A 17100-nucleotide genomic window follows, 5' to 3' on the forward strand; every position below is an offset into this window, starting at 1 on the left:
GTAAGTGTATTCCCTGAGAGAATTAACTGGACTCAAGAAAATGTCCTCCTAAAATTTATTCTGTTGGAACGGCAGCATAACTTTCAGGCATAACTCAAACACACTTCAACCTTGTCCAGATTTGTTGTCCTATCTCCACTCTTCAATACTGATTCTCAGTATTATGGCACTGAACAATTTGACATAATATACACTTGTTTTTCACTTCACTAAAGGAAGCCAACAGACTCAAAACTCAGAATGCATGATTACATCTACCAAGCTGAGAAGGCTCTCAAGATGCTAAATGTCCAGGAAAATGGGCACCCATCTATCACAGATGAGTCAAGAGATTCTCATCACAGATGCGTGAGATTCAGGCTAGAAAGCCTAACCCTGAGAGATTATTCTTCACACAGACTCCCAAGGAAGTGCAGGTCTCCTGTAAATTGAGCTATAAGGCAGTTTTTGGACAGGACAACCACATTTAAATATCCATTTTTTTAATTAAATTAAGACTTGAAAGAAGTCACAGTAATTAAATGCACTTGACAATTGTTCTAAGTGCATACTGTACACCACCAACCCAAATGGATTGATTTTATGTTTGCATAAATACAATACAATATTTACAATGAAGATAAAAGGCATTGAGTGATCAACATACCTTATTAAATAAATGCATGGGACTAAATTTACTACAGACCTACATGATTTCATGCTGATTTAGGCTTATGTTTAAGAAACTACAAATTTTGAATAAATGGGAATAAGAAATCATATCCACTCAAATTTGTAAACTCAGCCGTACAGGAGAAAGCCACAATTTGAGCTGGCTCCTAGTAATAAAACAAATATTTGAAAGGTAAAACAAGGCTTTTCAAAAACACCTTTGCCTGCCTTTAGATGATTTTGTTTATAGTAACCAGGTATCAGGCTCAGATTGACATGTTCTTATTCTTAAAAGGTACGTAACAATTGCAATTTCTTAAAACATATTTACATCATGATCCAAACACAGAAAAGTGTATCAGAAATCAAGTGGGTCACCTTAACAGTTAATAATGGAATGAGTGAGTTATTGATTCCAGCAGACTAAAAACATTAAATGTGATTTAGTATATAAATTTAACTCAAGAGATGTTGTTGGATTCGGAATACTTCTGCTCAACAATTACCCCAAGACCATTCTCTGTGCATTTATAACTGTGCCAAATTATTTGCTTGGCTATTTTGAATGCTTAGTTCCAGAGGAGCTTATTGTCCGTGACCGTTGTCTGACCACTGGTTTTGCTGGCAATTCCAAGTCTTCAAATAAAGTGTTGTCTATAACATCTGCAGCTTCTGGTCTGTCCGTGGGCCTTGGGGAGAGCATGTGCTTCACCATCGCATGCTAAATGGAAAACAGTTAACATATGATTGCCATAGTATATTGCAATTAATACTTAAAATCCAAACTGGGGGGAAATAGTAATATTTGCAAATATTCAAACAAACTGGTAGCTAGCTGGTGTACTTCAAAAAAGAACTCCAGAGCCATGGAGATGGCAGAAATGCTGGTGAGTAAGAAGACGACTTTGTGAATGAGAAGATGGGATGACATCCAATGGTCAGTGAAAATTAAGCATGGGCAAGCATTCTCAAGTCAGGAGGGAAGGAATTCATGGCAGGGCTTTTGCAGCAGTGGTCTTTTGGCTGAGAACTGTCACCCTCCATGATTTGCTGGGTCCCTAACCTTGCAACTTTTGGCATGAAAACATTTTTATTTACCCTAAGTGTTGGTTGAGAGTGGTCACAGCTATAAAGAGAATGCTGGTGAGGCTGTATCAAATGCTGAAACTGTTTTACTGCATTACTACTGTCATGAACCCCTAGTTCCTGACCCCGGTCGGCTTTGGGGTTGCTTTATTTCTTTATGCTCCCGGATCTCCTGCTGAGTTGTGGCACCTCCTCTGAGTCCTCTCAGCAGCCCCCCCTCCCATCTCCTTGCATATCAAAGGCTCATCCCTTGGTCCATTCCTTATCTCCTCACCCAAGGCAGCCACACCAGATGTCCAGATGGGCTGTTTTGGCATCTTTTAGATCACAGAGTATTACTGCCTTTTTCCATGTGAATCCAAAAGCTACCTCTATGCCCCCCCAAGCCAAGGTATCTATTCTAGGAAAGTCCCCTTCCCAGTGTCTCTGTCAAGATTCCTGTCTAAGAGTTTACACAGTGTGCTGATCCCTGTCCTGGTTCTCCACATAAAGGCTTCAACTTAAAGCTTCAGCCTGAAGCCCGAGAGTGAGGGTCTGTTGCGTGAATCTGCTGGGTCTCAACCGCTTGGTTCCTGACAACTACTGGCTGAATTTGCTGTCATTTTATTCCATTGTTTTATTAACGGTACTGTTCACTGTTTTCATGTGCTTCAAAACTGCTCTGACTTAAACTGCTTTAAAAAGGTAAAGGTATCCCCTTGTGCAAGCACTGAATCATGTCTGACCCTTGGGGGGACACCCTCTAGCGTTTTCATGGCAGACTCAATACTGGGTGCTTTGCCAGTGCCTTCCCCAGTCCTTACCGTTTACCCCCCAGCAGCAAGCTGGGTACACATTTTACCGACCTCGGAAGGATGGAAGGCTGAGTCAACCTTGAGCCGGCTGCTGGGATCGAACTCCCAGCCTCATGGGCAAAGCTTTCAGACTGCATGTCTGCTGCCTTACCCCTCTGCGCCACAAGAGGCTCTTAAACTGCTTTAGCAGCAGCCAAATAACTAAATATATACAAACATGAGTCTAGTATGAAAATAGGAATGGGTATTACCTCTTGTGAATATTTCTGAATGAACAGTGGTGGAAATGTCAAGCTCCTTACTTCACTCAGTGTCTGTAACAACATTATTAAAAAAAGTATCAGTACTGACATTTGAAATTGTGCATTCAATTAGTTACCATATATTGCATACACGGAGCCCCCACATTCAACTTCTTTATAGATTGACAAAATCCATCACACTTACAAATGTTCAGTTAGAACACAATGAATAACAGAACCATAGAGTTGGAAGGGACCATTCAGGCCATCTAGTCCAACACCCTGATCAGTGTAGGATCAGCCTAAAGCAGGGATGGCATCCATGATAAGCCATGATAAGGGGGTGGCGAGAAATAAATCTAATAATAAGTATTGGTACAGCACATAAGCAGGCGTGCCACCAGACAGGTCTCTACAGCTAAAAGCCTCCAGGGGGGTGCTGTATGCCAGAAGCTTGTTTCCACCTAGGGACCACGTATTCCTGTGCAGCAAAGCCCCCTCAGTACTGCCAAAACACAGCATGCAGCAGGGCTGGACTGAAGATGTGGTATGCCTGGCCCAGAAGTTACTTGATGAATAACGGTTATAGGTAAGTGCAACTATGTTTTCATCACTGATTTTCTATGCAGTCCCACATGGGAATTCTAGTAAGCAACTCACACCACTTGATGGAGCATGCTCCCCTCACTTGGACAACAAATGCATTTATTGACTGATTTATTTATCGTTGCTCCCAGCAAGCTGGCTTGCGGCAAGTTACAATGATAAAGCCCCACAGTAAAAGGATAAAACAATACCCCTTAAAAACCAAACTCTCCCAGATGGCAAAATACTAACCCTCAACCCCCACAATAACTTCCCACTAGTGCCTCAGAGAAGATATTCATGGGGAGCCTACTGTGATGGTTAATCTGGGGAGGGGCGTCTGATCTCAGCAGCCCTGGCCTCAACCAAATGAAAAACTTAGGGGTGTTGCAGCAACAGCAGCAGTGAAGGGATCAGGTGGGAAAGCTGTCAGGAACACAGTGGAAAGCATCACAACATGCGTTAAGGAGATGGTGGAACTGGTTGGAGGGCCCCGAAGGACTGACCACTCATGTAAGCCAGGGATAGTCAAACTGCGGCCCTCCAGATGTCCATGGACTACAATTCCCAGGAGCCCCTGCCAGCATTCGCTGTAGTCCATGGACATCTGGAGGGCCGCAGTTTGACTACCCCTGATGCAAGCAGTGCTGTTAAAGTGCATATCCTCTTAATTGCTTAAGTCTATGTACACGGATCAGGTTTATCTTTGAATGCTCAGGTAGTCTATGTGGCTGGAAGAATAAGAAGAGTTGGTTTTTATGCCTCACTTCTCTGTGCCCAAAGGAATCTCAAAGCGGCTGACAATTGCTTTTCCTCCTTCTCCCCACAACAGACAATCTGTGAGGTATGTGGGGCTGAGAGAGCTCTGAAAGGACTGTGACTGACCCAAGTTCACCCAGCTGGCTTCATCTAGAGTAGGGAATCAAACCCAGTTCTCCAAGATCACAGCTCACCGCTTCTCCTTCCTGGAAATAAGCGCAGTGCCCTTGAGGACATGTCTAATTTCAACTGGTCTATAATGTTAAAGCCAGAGAGTTCAGGGTCAGCTGCAAACAATTGCAAAGCCCCCGTAGAACTGCCCCTCTCCTTCATGGATAGGAGCCTGTGCGGAGACCTATCTCTGGATACCTTCCACTCATGATTAGGCTGGAGATTGGGTTTTAGACATTACTTTAGGGAAAGGAAGCAGAATACATATATTTTAAATAGAGAAATGTAGTAGCTAATGTAGTTCTCCGGCAGGAGGCAGGGTTGATAAAAGCAGAGACCAGGGCATGGATAGTAATAATTAACTATTGGCTGAAAATTCATCTTCAACTTGTAGGCCTTATTCCTGGGAGGGATTTTCTACAGTACCATATTTAACTCATATCACCTTTTCTAAATTTCGATGGGCTTTTTCGAGGGCATGGTTCAATGCATTTCCATCAGCACTGTTAAGTGGCAGACTGCAGCATGTGCCTGGCCCGACTATGCCCTAGAAATTCAGGTGCAATTGAGTCGATTGCCCACGCTATATTGTTCTGTGATTTTTATAGGGACGCCAGAAGCCATTTAATTCTGCCCTTGCTATCTAGGCTCTCTGGACTTACAGGTGATCATCTAATTAACATCTAGCTTGCAGATAAAGACAATTCTACTTCTTACATGGTGGTGAAGTTTTGCTACATTGTCAGCAGAGTGCGGAAATCCTTGGTTACTGTTGATGCTGAGTGACCTGGCTGTCAAAATGCTGTAACAATGTATGTGGTTTTATGATGCTGGTCAATGACCATAATTAAATAATCTAATCTATATACTTTAACTCTATTAAACATAAAAGCGTAGAATTATAGGGATGATTGCTTCAGCACAGAATTGTGAGTCTGTGGCCTCCCTGAAGGAATTATGCTATGGGCTATCACTCAAGAGTCCTTTGGATTCATCACCATGTTACCCCCATAACAAAGTAGCACTACATAAAAATAAACGATCTCCCGCTTTGTCATGTTTTTGCCAGATGTTGGGAGTTTCAGAAGTTAAATCTAATTTCTTAAATGAAATCTGGCAAGGCACCGGGACCTGATCTGGTGCTGCCAGAGTTATTTAAGTGCCAACTGGTGGGCCAAGACTTTTGCACATATGTTTACTCAGATTAATGACAGGTATCATGCCTATCTACCGGTGTCATGCAATAATGGTCTCCATTTACAAAAAAGGGGATCCAACAGACTCATGTAACTGTCATCCAATAATTCTGTAGTCTGTGGTGGGCAATTTATATGCTTCCCTTTAAGTGGCATGCCAATACAGGCTTCATTGATATGGTTCCCTACTTTATAGGGAATTGCTACATGAGTAGAGGGATGAAGTTATTTATATTGGTTTCCTTTGTATTTAACAGCATGGTGTCATGGTTAAGAGCTGCAGACCCTAATCTGGAGAATTGGGTTTGATTCCCCACTCCTTCTCCACATGCAGCCAGCTAGGTCAGTGGTCCCCAACTTGCGGGCCGCGGCCCGGCGCCGGGCCGCAAAGGCCATGGCGCCGGGCCGCAGCTCCCTCTCCCCGCCCCCCCCGCAGTAAAAAACTTAAAAAACCGGGAAGCTACTTACTGCGGGAGGGCGGGGAGAAGGAATCAGGGCCGGGCCGCGCCCGTGCAGGCCGCGCCGGCGCGGCCTGCAGGCGCGGCCCGATCTGCAGGTGCGGCCCGCGGGCGCGGCCGGGTGCGGCTCGCGGGCGCAGCCCGATCCGCGGGTGCGGCCCGCGGGCGCGGCCCGATCCGCGGGTGCGGCCCGCGGTCGCGGCCGGGTGCGGCTCGCGGGCGCGGCGGCCCGAAGCGTGGGCGTGGCCCGCGCGGGCGCGGTCCCTGCGGGCGCGGCCCGATTCCCTGCCGGTCCCCAGCCTAATAAAGGTTGGGGACCACTGAGCTAGGTGATCTTGGGCTAGTCACCGTTCAATCAGTACTACCTGCCTCAGAGTGCCTGTTCTGGGGAGGGGAAGGGAAAGGTGTTTGTAGCACAATTTATGACTCCTTCAGGTAGTGAAAAATGGGGTAGCGAAAACCAGCTCTTCCTGCAGAAGTGCGTATTTATTTATATTTGCTTTTATTGACCTCCACTCCCAGACCCTGCCGGCTCAGGGCAGTTTACAGTAAAATGATAAAAAAACCACATAAAATACAAACTACAAATACTGGCAGCTAAATCCAATCTATAACTTCTCCCAACTATCCATGCCTGACAGCAACCACACACCACTGCTCCCGGGGGGGGGGGGGGAGACACTCCTGCCCAGATGTCCGGCACATACAACCTATACAGGGAGGGACCCGATCTTCCTGGCCTGGCCTCAACCAAACGCCTGGCGGAAGAGCTGCATCTTGCAGGCTAGATATCAGGAAAGAAATTTTAGTCAGAGTAGTTCAACAGCGGGATGGGCTGCCTAAGCAGCTGGCAGTCTTCAAGCAGTGGCTGGACAGCTCCTTTTCCTAGATGCTTGAGGCTGATCCTGCCCTGAGCAGGGGGTGGAACTAGATGGCCTGGATGGCCCCTTCCAACTCTATGATTCTATGAGTCTAGTTCAGCCATGGAATGGGCTGCCTAAGGAGGTGGGGAGCTCCCCCTCACTGGTGGTCTTCAAGCAGCGGCTGGACAGATCCTTCTCCTGGATGCTTTAGGCTCATCCTGCATTGAGCAGGGAGTTGGACTAGATGGTCTGTATGGCCCTTCTTGTAGTGAGTCTATTTGCGTTACAGTGATGCAAGTCAAATCAGTTTCCTCATTCAGGATTTAATTCTATTGCTGACTAGCGTTACATTCACCATTAGTTTTCATAGACAATGTACCACATTGCTGTGATAATGATGATTTTTAAATAGCTGCTCTCCCATAGGGCTCAAGGTAGTTTACAACATATTAAAAATACACAGGTACATACTTTATTAATTCTATTAACATTATATTATAAAATATAAATCACTAAAACTGGTGTGCCTTTGACTGGGAGTAGAATCCAGAAGAGAAGAAACCATGCAAGAGTTGGACCCCTGTTCCCCTTATCTTATCCAACCTTTTTTCATCACCAATCCTCCTGCTCCTTATTACTCTTACAGGGAGACAAAATCAATAGCCAAATACCTGCAGTTCCAAGTAACTTTTTTAAAAGTAGGCAATCAGTAGTCCTCTACTCAACTGCATCCCCAAGCAGATAAAGAGAGTATGGCACCACTACTTTCGCCAGCAGAGAGCTCCTGCCCACCTCTTGCAAGAGGGCAAGAGGCAAATTCTTCACAGCCATGCCCATATGTTGGAGCAGCCTGTCAGATGGGGTATGGAAAGCTCCCACACTCACACAATACTTCCAGGTGAGGTACACAATGGAACTACTGCAACACACCTGTAGCAGGAGGGACAGATGACTATCACTGATCAGCAGCTGAGGGTGATAAATGTTGCAGGAGCTGAAGTTTTCACTTACTGTATGTAAGTGAAGCTCGGTAAACCAGTTTGGTGTTGTGGTTAAGAGCGGCAGCTTCTAATCTGGCAAACTGGATGTGATGCCCCATTCCTCCACATGCAGCCAGCTGGGTGACCTTGGGCTAGTCACAGAGCAGCTTCTCTCAGAGCTCTTTCAAACTCACCTACCTCACAGGGTGTCGTCTGTTGTGGGGAGAGGAAGGGTAGACGATAGTAAGCTGCTTTGAGACTCCTTTGGGTAGTGAACAGTGGGATATAAAAACTAACTCTTCTTTTAAAAGTGTCTCAACCAAAGCATTTAAGTATGCACCTTTATGTTTTTGTAAGCCAGCTGGGGCATTGTGTTTAGATAAACAGGCACTCGGCAGCTAACAACTTGTGCACCACAATATAATTAATTAGATTTAGAACATATTAAATGTATAAATCTAAAAATCTAAAATCCAGAAGTCTATGGCCAGGATGCTAAGACCTTGGGTATGGTACAAAATTTAATTCTGTGTAATAAGAGGGAGACCGAATGAGATGTGAGCTGCTGCACTGGCCTCAATCATAGTCCTTCAAGGGAGGGAAATGGAAAAACAGGTGCCCCCATCAAACTTTGCTCCCCCATCAGTAGCAAGTGAATCTGAGAAGACTGCGCTTCCCCAGCATTCAGGTGACCCAGCTGCTGCCAGTCTGAATATGGACCAATATATGAAAATCCCTGCTAAGCAAACCTGGTGTTTTCCGTCCAGGGAGAAGGAATTTTGCAACTCTTCTGCCTCAAGTAAAAAACACTTCCCCCACCAGGGGCAGCATTTTACCATCCAGTTGAGCTTCCAGTTTTGGGTACTACCCTTCCTCAGCCTCAACTTCAGAAAGAGCTGATCCCACCCCTCCAGCCCATTTTCAGAGACAGTAGCCGTCCCCTCCCTGCCACAGATGCTGACATATCGGAGTAAATCCAACTTTTTTTGTTACACTGTACTGGATGTTTTTGACATAGTACCCTGGAAGCAGAAAAGGCAAAAAAGAAGGTCATTCAACACCAGCATACCTACCCTGACTCTCTCCATCTGGGTGGTGAATGGATAAAGGAGTTCAAACAAGATCAGGCCCAAAGAAAAGATATCCACTTTGTGTGAATAAATTTTTCCATACACCTGGAATAGTCAACAAGAAAGCAATGATCAAATGCATTTTCAGCAACAGAAACTTCTCACTCTCATGTCAGTAAAAAATATATATATTTATACAGAAAAAAGAACAGTTCTCCTAAATTTATTTTAATGAATTACAAGCAGGTTTACCGTAAGAAACATGGGACCTGCTCAAGTGTATCACAAGAAATTAAACTTCATACAAGTCTGCTATTTGCATTACTAGAAACATCTGAAAAGGAACCTTGTTTGGACATTGTGTCCCTGACTCTAGCAAAACACCTTATAGCGGGGGTCATCAACCAGAGGGACAGACCAGAACAAATGGGATGAAATTAATTCAAAAGAAATTCCATCTAAACATCCGGAAGAAGTTCCTGACAGTCAGAGCAGTTTCTCAGTGGAACAGGCTTCCTTGGGAGGTGGTGGGTTCGCCATCTTTGGAAAAAATTTAAACAGAGGCTAGATAGCCATCTGACAGAGAGGCTGATTCTGTGAAGGCAAAGGGGTGGCAGATTTCAGTAGATGAGTGATTGGGATGTGAGAGTCCTGCATAGTGCAGGGGGTTGGACTAGATGACCCATGAGGTCTTTTTCAACTCTATTATTCTATAATTCTAAGCTGATCCAGCCATGACCTTAAACACTGTCAAATAACAAGGAAGGTGCACAGTGTAAAAAGCAGAATGCAACACTTTGTTAGACAAAATCCAAATTCATATATATTGGGAACTATATCATGCCATCTAATTATATGTTAAGTAGAGACAGAGACAGTACAAGTAGAGACAGAGACAGTACATCAGACGACTCCTCAGTGTTTCTATTACAAAATACTTGGGGCTGCAAATGGAAATAAAGAATGGCACCCAATAATAGAAGTTTAGAAGATGAGTTCCAGATAAAAGTCCATTCTGATGACTTTTCTTTATCCGGAACTCCATCTTCTGAACTTTTATTATTTGGATGTCATTCTTTATTTACATTTGCAGCACCCAAGTATTTTGTAACAGAAACACTGAGGAGTCAGTTGTCTAATTGGAATCATGTACTGTGCAGTTTGGGGAATGTTTTGCATTTCTACAAACTTGCCCCATCAAGAGTAAGCAGCATAACTATTCAAAACTTCCATGAAACTAGTTTTTAAGGTTTAATCTAACCTGTTCCATTATAATTTTTCTCCACTCAATCAATTATTAATGTAATTAATTAATTAGTAACACAAGCAGTTCAAGGGCATGGTTAACTTTTCTTCTTAGTGACTTTCCCTAGGACGCATATGTCTATTGCAGCCCTGCGGAAAAAAGCAGAAGTGCTTGATGATGATGGAAAGTGCCATCAAATCACAGCTCATTCATGGTGACCCTGCAGAATTATTGAAGCCACTTTGCCCTTGCTGCTCCCACAACATAACCCTGGCACTCCCTGGAGGCTTCCCATCTGAACACCAGGCAGGGCCACCCCTAGCTTCTGAAACCGGATGAGATCAGGCGAGTCCAGGCTATCTGTGTCAGGGTTTTACATTCAAATAACATCCCTGAATGGTCAGTGGGGTTCATATGCTTCCTCAGTATTCTTACAAATACCCTCTGAGGTGAGCAAGCCATATTCATAGAATCATAGAACCATAGAGTTGGAAGGGGCCATACAGGCCATCTAAGTCCAACCCCCTGTTCAACACAGGATCAGACCAAAGCATCCTAAAGCATCCAAGAAAAGTGTGTCTCCAACCTTTGCTTGAAGACTTCCAGTGAGGGGGAGCTCACCGCCTCCTTAGGCAGCCTATTCCACTGCTGAACTACTCTGACTGTGAAAAATTTTTTCCTGATATCTAGCCTATATTGTTGTACTTGTAGTTTAAACCCATTACTGTGTGTCCTCTCCTCTGCAGCCAACAGAAACAGCATTATCACACATGGAGCTGAGATCATAAATGGTCACTATGCTGTTTATTACTGTTAGCCCTTCCCCTACATCTCTATCTAGCCTTCTAAAGCATGAGTGGAATTTATGAGAACAATGCAGACTAATATTGAGACACAGAATATACCTGTTCTGGGCTCATGTAGAGCTTGGTCCCAACTTGCCCCGTATGCCGGGCATAAGCTGACAGCGGTTTAACAACAGATTCTTCCTCCTCATCTTGATCTGTTGCAGTTACTAAACCAAAATCTCCAACTTTTACAATATCATCCATTGTGAAAAATATATTGGAAGGCTAGAAGAATATAAAGAGAATACATTAGGACCATTCAGGCTAATTAAAGATCATAAATGTTGTCACCAGTTCTCTGTTCATCAAAATTGTGCACAACTTAAATCCCTGCCTTTATTTCGCTAAAAATGTAAAAAAATGTACATGTGGGTTTAACAACCACCATGAGGGTTCTGCCTAAAATATGATAGGATACAAATGATAAGGGAACAGCATGTAACTGTCAGCATGGCTTCAACACACACTAACCCTCACATGGCAGAATCATTATCTATGATGATGTTTAATGTCTTTTATTAGGAACCATCCTGATCCTTCAAGAACTCAGAGCAAACAACACAACTGAAAACTTCTAACACTTCCAGTTGTGCACACAATGACAGCTTATACCAGAAAGCTAAAAGATGACTGGTACAGTGTACAATGTAGATTTTAATACAAACCTTGAGGTCTCGGTGCATTAATCCTTTACTGTGAAGAAACTGAACAGCTTCCGCTATCTGCAAAAAGATCAACAGGCACTCTACCCTTTCCCGCTCCTCGATTGTGCATCTTCTGTTCATCCAGTCTTTAAGGTTTTCCTTTCTACAGAGTTGCATCTGGATATAAAGGTACACTTTTGGAGAGGTAGGTGTGACATTTTGCATGGAGTTTTTAGAGAGGTCCAGGTTGCTTAAGGCTGCTGGGCTTTGTAGAGAAACAGACAGAGGACTTTCTGATGACAACTTGCTATCCTCACAGAAACTATAAGCAAGTGAATAATCAGCTTTGTCACCTTCATTATTGGAAGTATTATCGCACCCAGAATCCTCAAAGACTATTGAAGAAGAAGTTCTCTCCCTCACCCTCACTGTTGATATGACTGGAGGGCAAAGTTCAAAAGAGTGTCCAGGATCATTCTCATCGATGGTATCATCCTCTATATCACAGTCGGAGAGGCAGCTGTCTTGTATATTTGTTATGAGATCTGCTGAATGGCTTAATTCTCTGTTATCCATGGGAGTAAACTTTAGGGGGAGACAATGGCTCTCTGAGGAATCCAACTGGTGACCAGGCATCCCAACAGAAAGCAAAGTCTTCCTTTCCAGAGATGTAGTAATAACTTCTATGTGTTCTTTGGCAGATAAAGGTTCAGTTCTGATTTTAAATGATGGTGCTTCCATTGGACTGGGAGAACTGAGTGGCCAGCCAGCACTTCAAAGAAAGAAATAACATACTTTATTAGGATCCATCTTTATATATGTTTTTCACAATTTTAAAGCATATACATTCCTTTTGTACCAGACAGGAAACATGCCTAGGTTTCCTGTGAGACTATTAGCAAAACAGCTAGTCCCAAATCCCTTGCCTGACACCACAGGGAACAGAGGTATGTAGGAAAGCACATAATACTCCCCGCTCTCCCCCCCCCCCCCGGTTTCTAGGCTTTCTCAACAAGAGTGAAAAACATCAATTAAGAATAGCTACAAATCCAATGAAATCAACGTAGCCTATTTTGTGCAGAAGTGAAATTAAGCTCCCCTGCTTTAATTTTGACTTCTAACTTTTAGAAGCCAAATTGACCAAACTAAGGCTATTGTCACATTATGAGAAGACTCGACTCACAGGAAAAGACACAATCAAATCAGAGTCCAGTAGCATGTCACCATGGGAAAAGACAGTAATGTTAGGAAAAGTTGAATGTTGCAGGTAGAGGAAGACCAAATATGGCGTGGATGGACTCAGTCAAGGGAGCCATGAGGCCCCTCATGTTCCAAGCCCAAAGCAAGGGTATTTGAGAGGTCAGTAATTCATAGGGTCATCATATGTCAAAGGCGGCTTGATGGCATTTAACACACATGCTGATGCATAACAATTAGTAACTTGGCTTTAAATTTGAATAGTCAGGAGGGTGGGCACCTTATGCACCCAGCAACTGTTTAATGAAACTATAAAGGCGCTTCATTTTCTCCCCTCCCCATGGCTGATCACAGGATGTGCGTATGTACTGTGCTATTAACCATCATTGTGATTCAGCAAGGAGAAAAACTTCACCAGCTGAATGTCTTTCACTTAACACAAAACCTAACAGAAACAAAAAAGAGATCAGCAATTCTGCTTTGAGGTGAGAAGGAATCAGATAGTGTGGTCAAGACAAGAAGAAACAATGAGTGAAATACAGCTGCTGAATTTCTGCCTCTGAGATCAGCCTGATAAGCACTAGTTTTCCTACTCAAAAAGTTAGCAGGAATCCTGTGACTTCATGAATATTCCCCTAAGGGGTTAAATCAACAGAGCCCTGAAGCCTAGCAAGGAAGGAAAAATGCAGAGTGGGATAAAAAGGCTAGAGTAATAAATCCTCCTGCCAGCTTCTTCTTTGACCGCCATCCCCAGCATGTTACAAACCTCAGGCAGAACAGTTACAACACTCGCAGCACTTCCCTATTGCAGGGGTCTCTATCCTTGCTGACCCTGTGAGCACACTGAAGAAACTGACAGTAGGTAGAGAGCACTGCAACAAAATGTTTGGGTAGGATCAACCACAAATGGCCAGCCTGCCCTTCAAAATATTGTGAAGTTTGATGTTGGGAGGTTCTAATTCAAGCATCTCCCCACTGTGGCCAGCTGTTTCTGAATGGCTGATTCCCAAATACACAACAATGATGTCTCTTCTGCTCTTCTGAAGACACAATGAGTCAGAAGGAAGTTGAGATGACCTCTTGCTTTGATTAGAAGCTTTGGAGAAAATGCAGGAGGGCACCAAGAAGTCTATCAGTGGGAGCCACAGCATCCACTGGCACTTTGGAAATTCAGGGGACAATGTGAGTCACAACAGCATTGTTAAAGATTATGTGGATAATCACCACTGTTGCTATGTGAGCTGCTTTCTCCTACGGTTATGCTTGTTCATTGACACTGCTTCTAGAAAAGGATAACATTCCAGCAAGCTACCCTAGTATAAACTCTGGTTTAGTTGCAGTCATCTTGTGTCAGACTATATGATTTCCTGATTAGATAAAGCGGAAATGGAATACTGTACTCTCCAGAACCTTTTAAGAAAGAATAGACTTTTCCCATCATGCACTAAGAGGTATACCTTTCATCTTTCAGCCAGAGTTCATCCATCTGTTCTTGCCAGCTCTCCGGTGGAGCTTCTAGCCAAGCATTGAAATACCGAACAATGCCAGGGTGTTCAAGTTTTGCTAATGCTTTGACTTCACGCATCACTTTTTCACGAGCCAACTCTCTAGAATTTGAAAAAAAGAGCAAAGGGAAAGTTACACACTTCTTTAGGGGAAAAAACTGAGACTATTTTCACAAAATATGGTGTTTCAGTGAATAAAAGAGAAGGAACTACCTTACATACTATTGTGGCGATTTTTAAATGAGACCGTACAGTCTCCTTCTCTATGAAACCTTTGCAAAAGGGTGAATGGAAGCATTTTTGGCAGACTCTTGTCCCCCAACCAATGACAATGACATATATAATCAATATCTTTTCCAATTTGCATTTTGTAGTTCATTTAATAGGCATTTATTATGGAGAAGTGGGAGGGATGATCTTTTTTGTTCAAAAGGAAGAACGAGATGTAACTAACAATGAATGATTGATGGGAGCATTGAGTGTTGACATCATGGACTTCTGGGCCAATAACAAATTTAAGATTATGGATCTTCTCTCAGATTTTATGGAGGCTGCTGGCTTAAGCCTTACTGGCCTTTTTCCTAGCGTAACACGTACATGCAAGACAGATATTTGTATTGAATGACAGAATAATAAAGGGCCCATACAGGCCATCTAGTCCAACCCCCTGCTCAATGCAGGATCAGCCTAAAGCATCCATGAAATATGTCTGTCCAGTTTATGATTAAAGACTGCCAGTAAAGTGGAACTCATTGCCTCCTTAGGCAGCTGATTCCATAGCTGAATTTTTCCCCTTGAGATCTAGCCAGTACCATTCTATACCGTTTAAAACCATTGCAGCGGGTCCTATCCTCTGCTGCCAAGTCCTTCAACCTTTAATCATAGGGCTTGGTCCCCTTGTCCCAGATCATCTTCATTGTTCTTCCTCTGCACCCTCTCAATTTTGCCCATGTTCTTTTTGAAATGAGGTCTCCAGAACTTCACACAGTACCCCCGGTGTGGTCTGACTGATGCGGTATACAATGGGACTATGATTTCTTGCGATGTTGATGTGAGGCCTCTGTAGAGAGCCAGTTTGGTGTAGTGGTTAGGAGTGCGGACTTCTAATCTGGCATGCCAGGTTCGATTCTGCGCTCCCCCACATGCAACCAGCTGGGTGACCTTGGGCTCGCCACGGCACTGATAAAACTGTTCTGACCGGGCTGTGATATCAGGGCTCTCTCAGCCTCACCCACCCCACAGGGTGTCTGTTGTGGGGGGAGGAATGGGAAGGCGACTGTAAGCCGCTTTGAGCCTCCTTCGGGTAGGGAAAAGCAGCATATAGGAACCAACTCCTCTTCTTCTTCTTCTTCTTGATACAGTCCAAGAGTGCATTTGCATTCTTTACTGCCACATCATACTGAATGCATGTATGTAGCTTACAGTCCACAAGTGCCCCAAGATAACATTCACACACACACTGCTACTCAGGAATGCATCTCTCATCCAGGATGCATGCTTCTCATTTTGCTGACCCACATGTAGAACTCTGCGCTTCTCCTTATTGAATTGCATTCTGTTCTCATTTGTCCACTTTTCAAGCATGTTCAGATCTTGTTCTGGAGTGTTTGCTACTCCTCTCAATTTGGTGTCAACTGCAAAATTAAAGAGGGCTCACTCCACCCACTCATCCAGATCACGGATAAAAATGCTGAAGAATACCGGACTCAGAAGAGAGCCCTGGAGCACCTTACTGCTCACCTCCCTACAATCTGATGAAACACGGTTGACAACTACTATTTGGATGCAGTTTTCTAGCCAGTTCCCTTTCCACCTAAGCATAAGAAAATCTAGTCTGCAGTCCTCCAGAGTACCCATCAGAACATCATGGGGAACCTTGTCAAAAGCCTGACTGAAATCCAGGTCAACAACAACTGAATTTCCACAATCTAGTAAACCCACTGTCACGATCCTGGGGTACATTCCCCCAAACCCCTTAAGACAAACGCGCAGGAGTCCCTAAGACCTAAGGCAGTCTTTATTACAGCAAGCCAGCAATGACAGGTAATCAGAGTCAGCAGACAGGCAGTGTCAAAGATGGGGAATAAAAGAACCCTTGGTTATTTATTTATTTATTTAATTGGCTGATTGGCCACCACTCCCGAAGCCAGTCTGACTCGTGGCTGTTTACAATAAAAGAATAAAACCCCATTAAAATAAACAAAAGTCCTTGATGGCGAATACAATAATCTAGATCCCTCTCCTTACTCCAGCCTATAAGGTCAGGGCACACCGGTCACCAAAATCCAGCATTGTCCTCTGGAGAGGCGCCTCTGCCCAGTTGAAGAAGAAGAGTTGGTTCTTATATGTCGCTTTTCTCTACCTGAAGGAGTCTTGAAGCGGCTTCCCTTTCCCCACAATAGACACCCTGTGAGATGGGTGAGGCTGAGAGAGCCCTGATATCACTGCTCTGTCAGAACTGCTTTATCAGTGCCGTGGTGAGCCCAAGGTCATCCAGCTGGCTGCATGTGGGGGAGTGCAGAATCGAACCCGGCATGCCAGATTAGAAGTCCGCACTCCTAACCACTACACCAAACTGGCTCCACCGGGGCCTATATATAGGGAGGGACCCAATCTTCCTGGCCCAGCCTCAACCAAATGCCTGGCAGAAGAGCTCCATCTTACAGGCCCCGAGGAACGCTGACAGCTCCGTCAGGGCCCTCAGCTCATCCAGGAGTTTATTTCACCAGGTCGGGGCCAGGACTGAAAAAGCCCTGGCCCTGGTCAAGGCCAAGCGTGCCTCCCGGGGGGCAGGGATAACCAACA

The 17100-nt window shown here is 44.2% G+C and overlaps 1 protein-coding gene across 1 annotated transcript in view; it reads right to left on the reverse strand.

The window, feature by feature from the left end:
- Positions 1–465: 465 nt before the first annotated feature.
- EIF2AK3 (eukaryotic translation initiation factor 2 alpha kinase 3) overlaps positions 466–17100 on the reverse strand; it is a 38284-nt gene continuing 21649 nt past the window's right edge. Inside the window, exons 12-17 of the mRNA XM_077303863.1 lie at positions 14248–14397; positions 11615–12365; positions 11007–11174; positions 8859–8960; positions 2783–2845; positions 466–1372 (exon numbers count right to left, since the gene is read on the reverse strand). Of these exons, the coding sequence (XP_077159978.1) occupies positions 1208–1372; positions 2783–2845; positions 8859–8960; positions 11007–11174; positions 11615–12365; positions 14248–14397 (1399 nt within the window). The 3' untranslated portion in view covers positions 466–1207. The remainder of the gene's footprint in view (positions 1373–2782; positions 2846–8858; positions 8961–11006; positions 11175–11614; positions 12366–14247; positions 14398–17100) is intronic.

The sequence above is a fragment of the Paroedura picta genome, chromosome 11 (genome assembly GCF_049243985.1).
Source record: "Paroedura picta isolate Pp20150507F chromosome 11, Ppicta_v3.0, whole genome shotgun sequence".
NCBI classification, from domain to species: Eukaryota; Metazoa; Chordata; class Lepidosauria; order Squamata; family Gekkonidae; genus Paroedura; species Paroedura picta.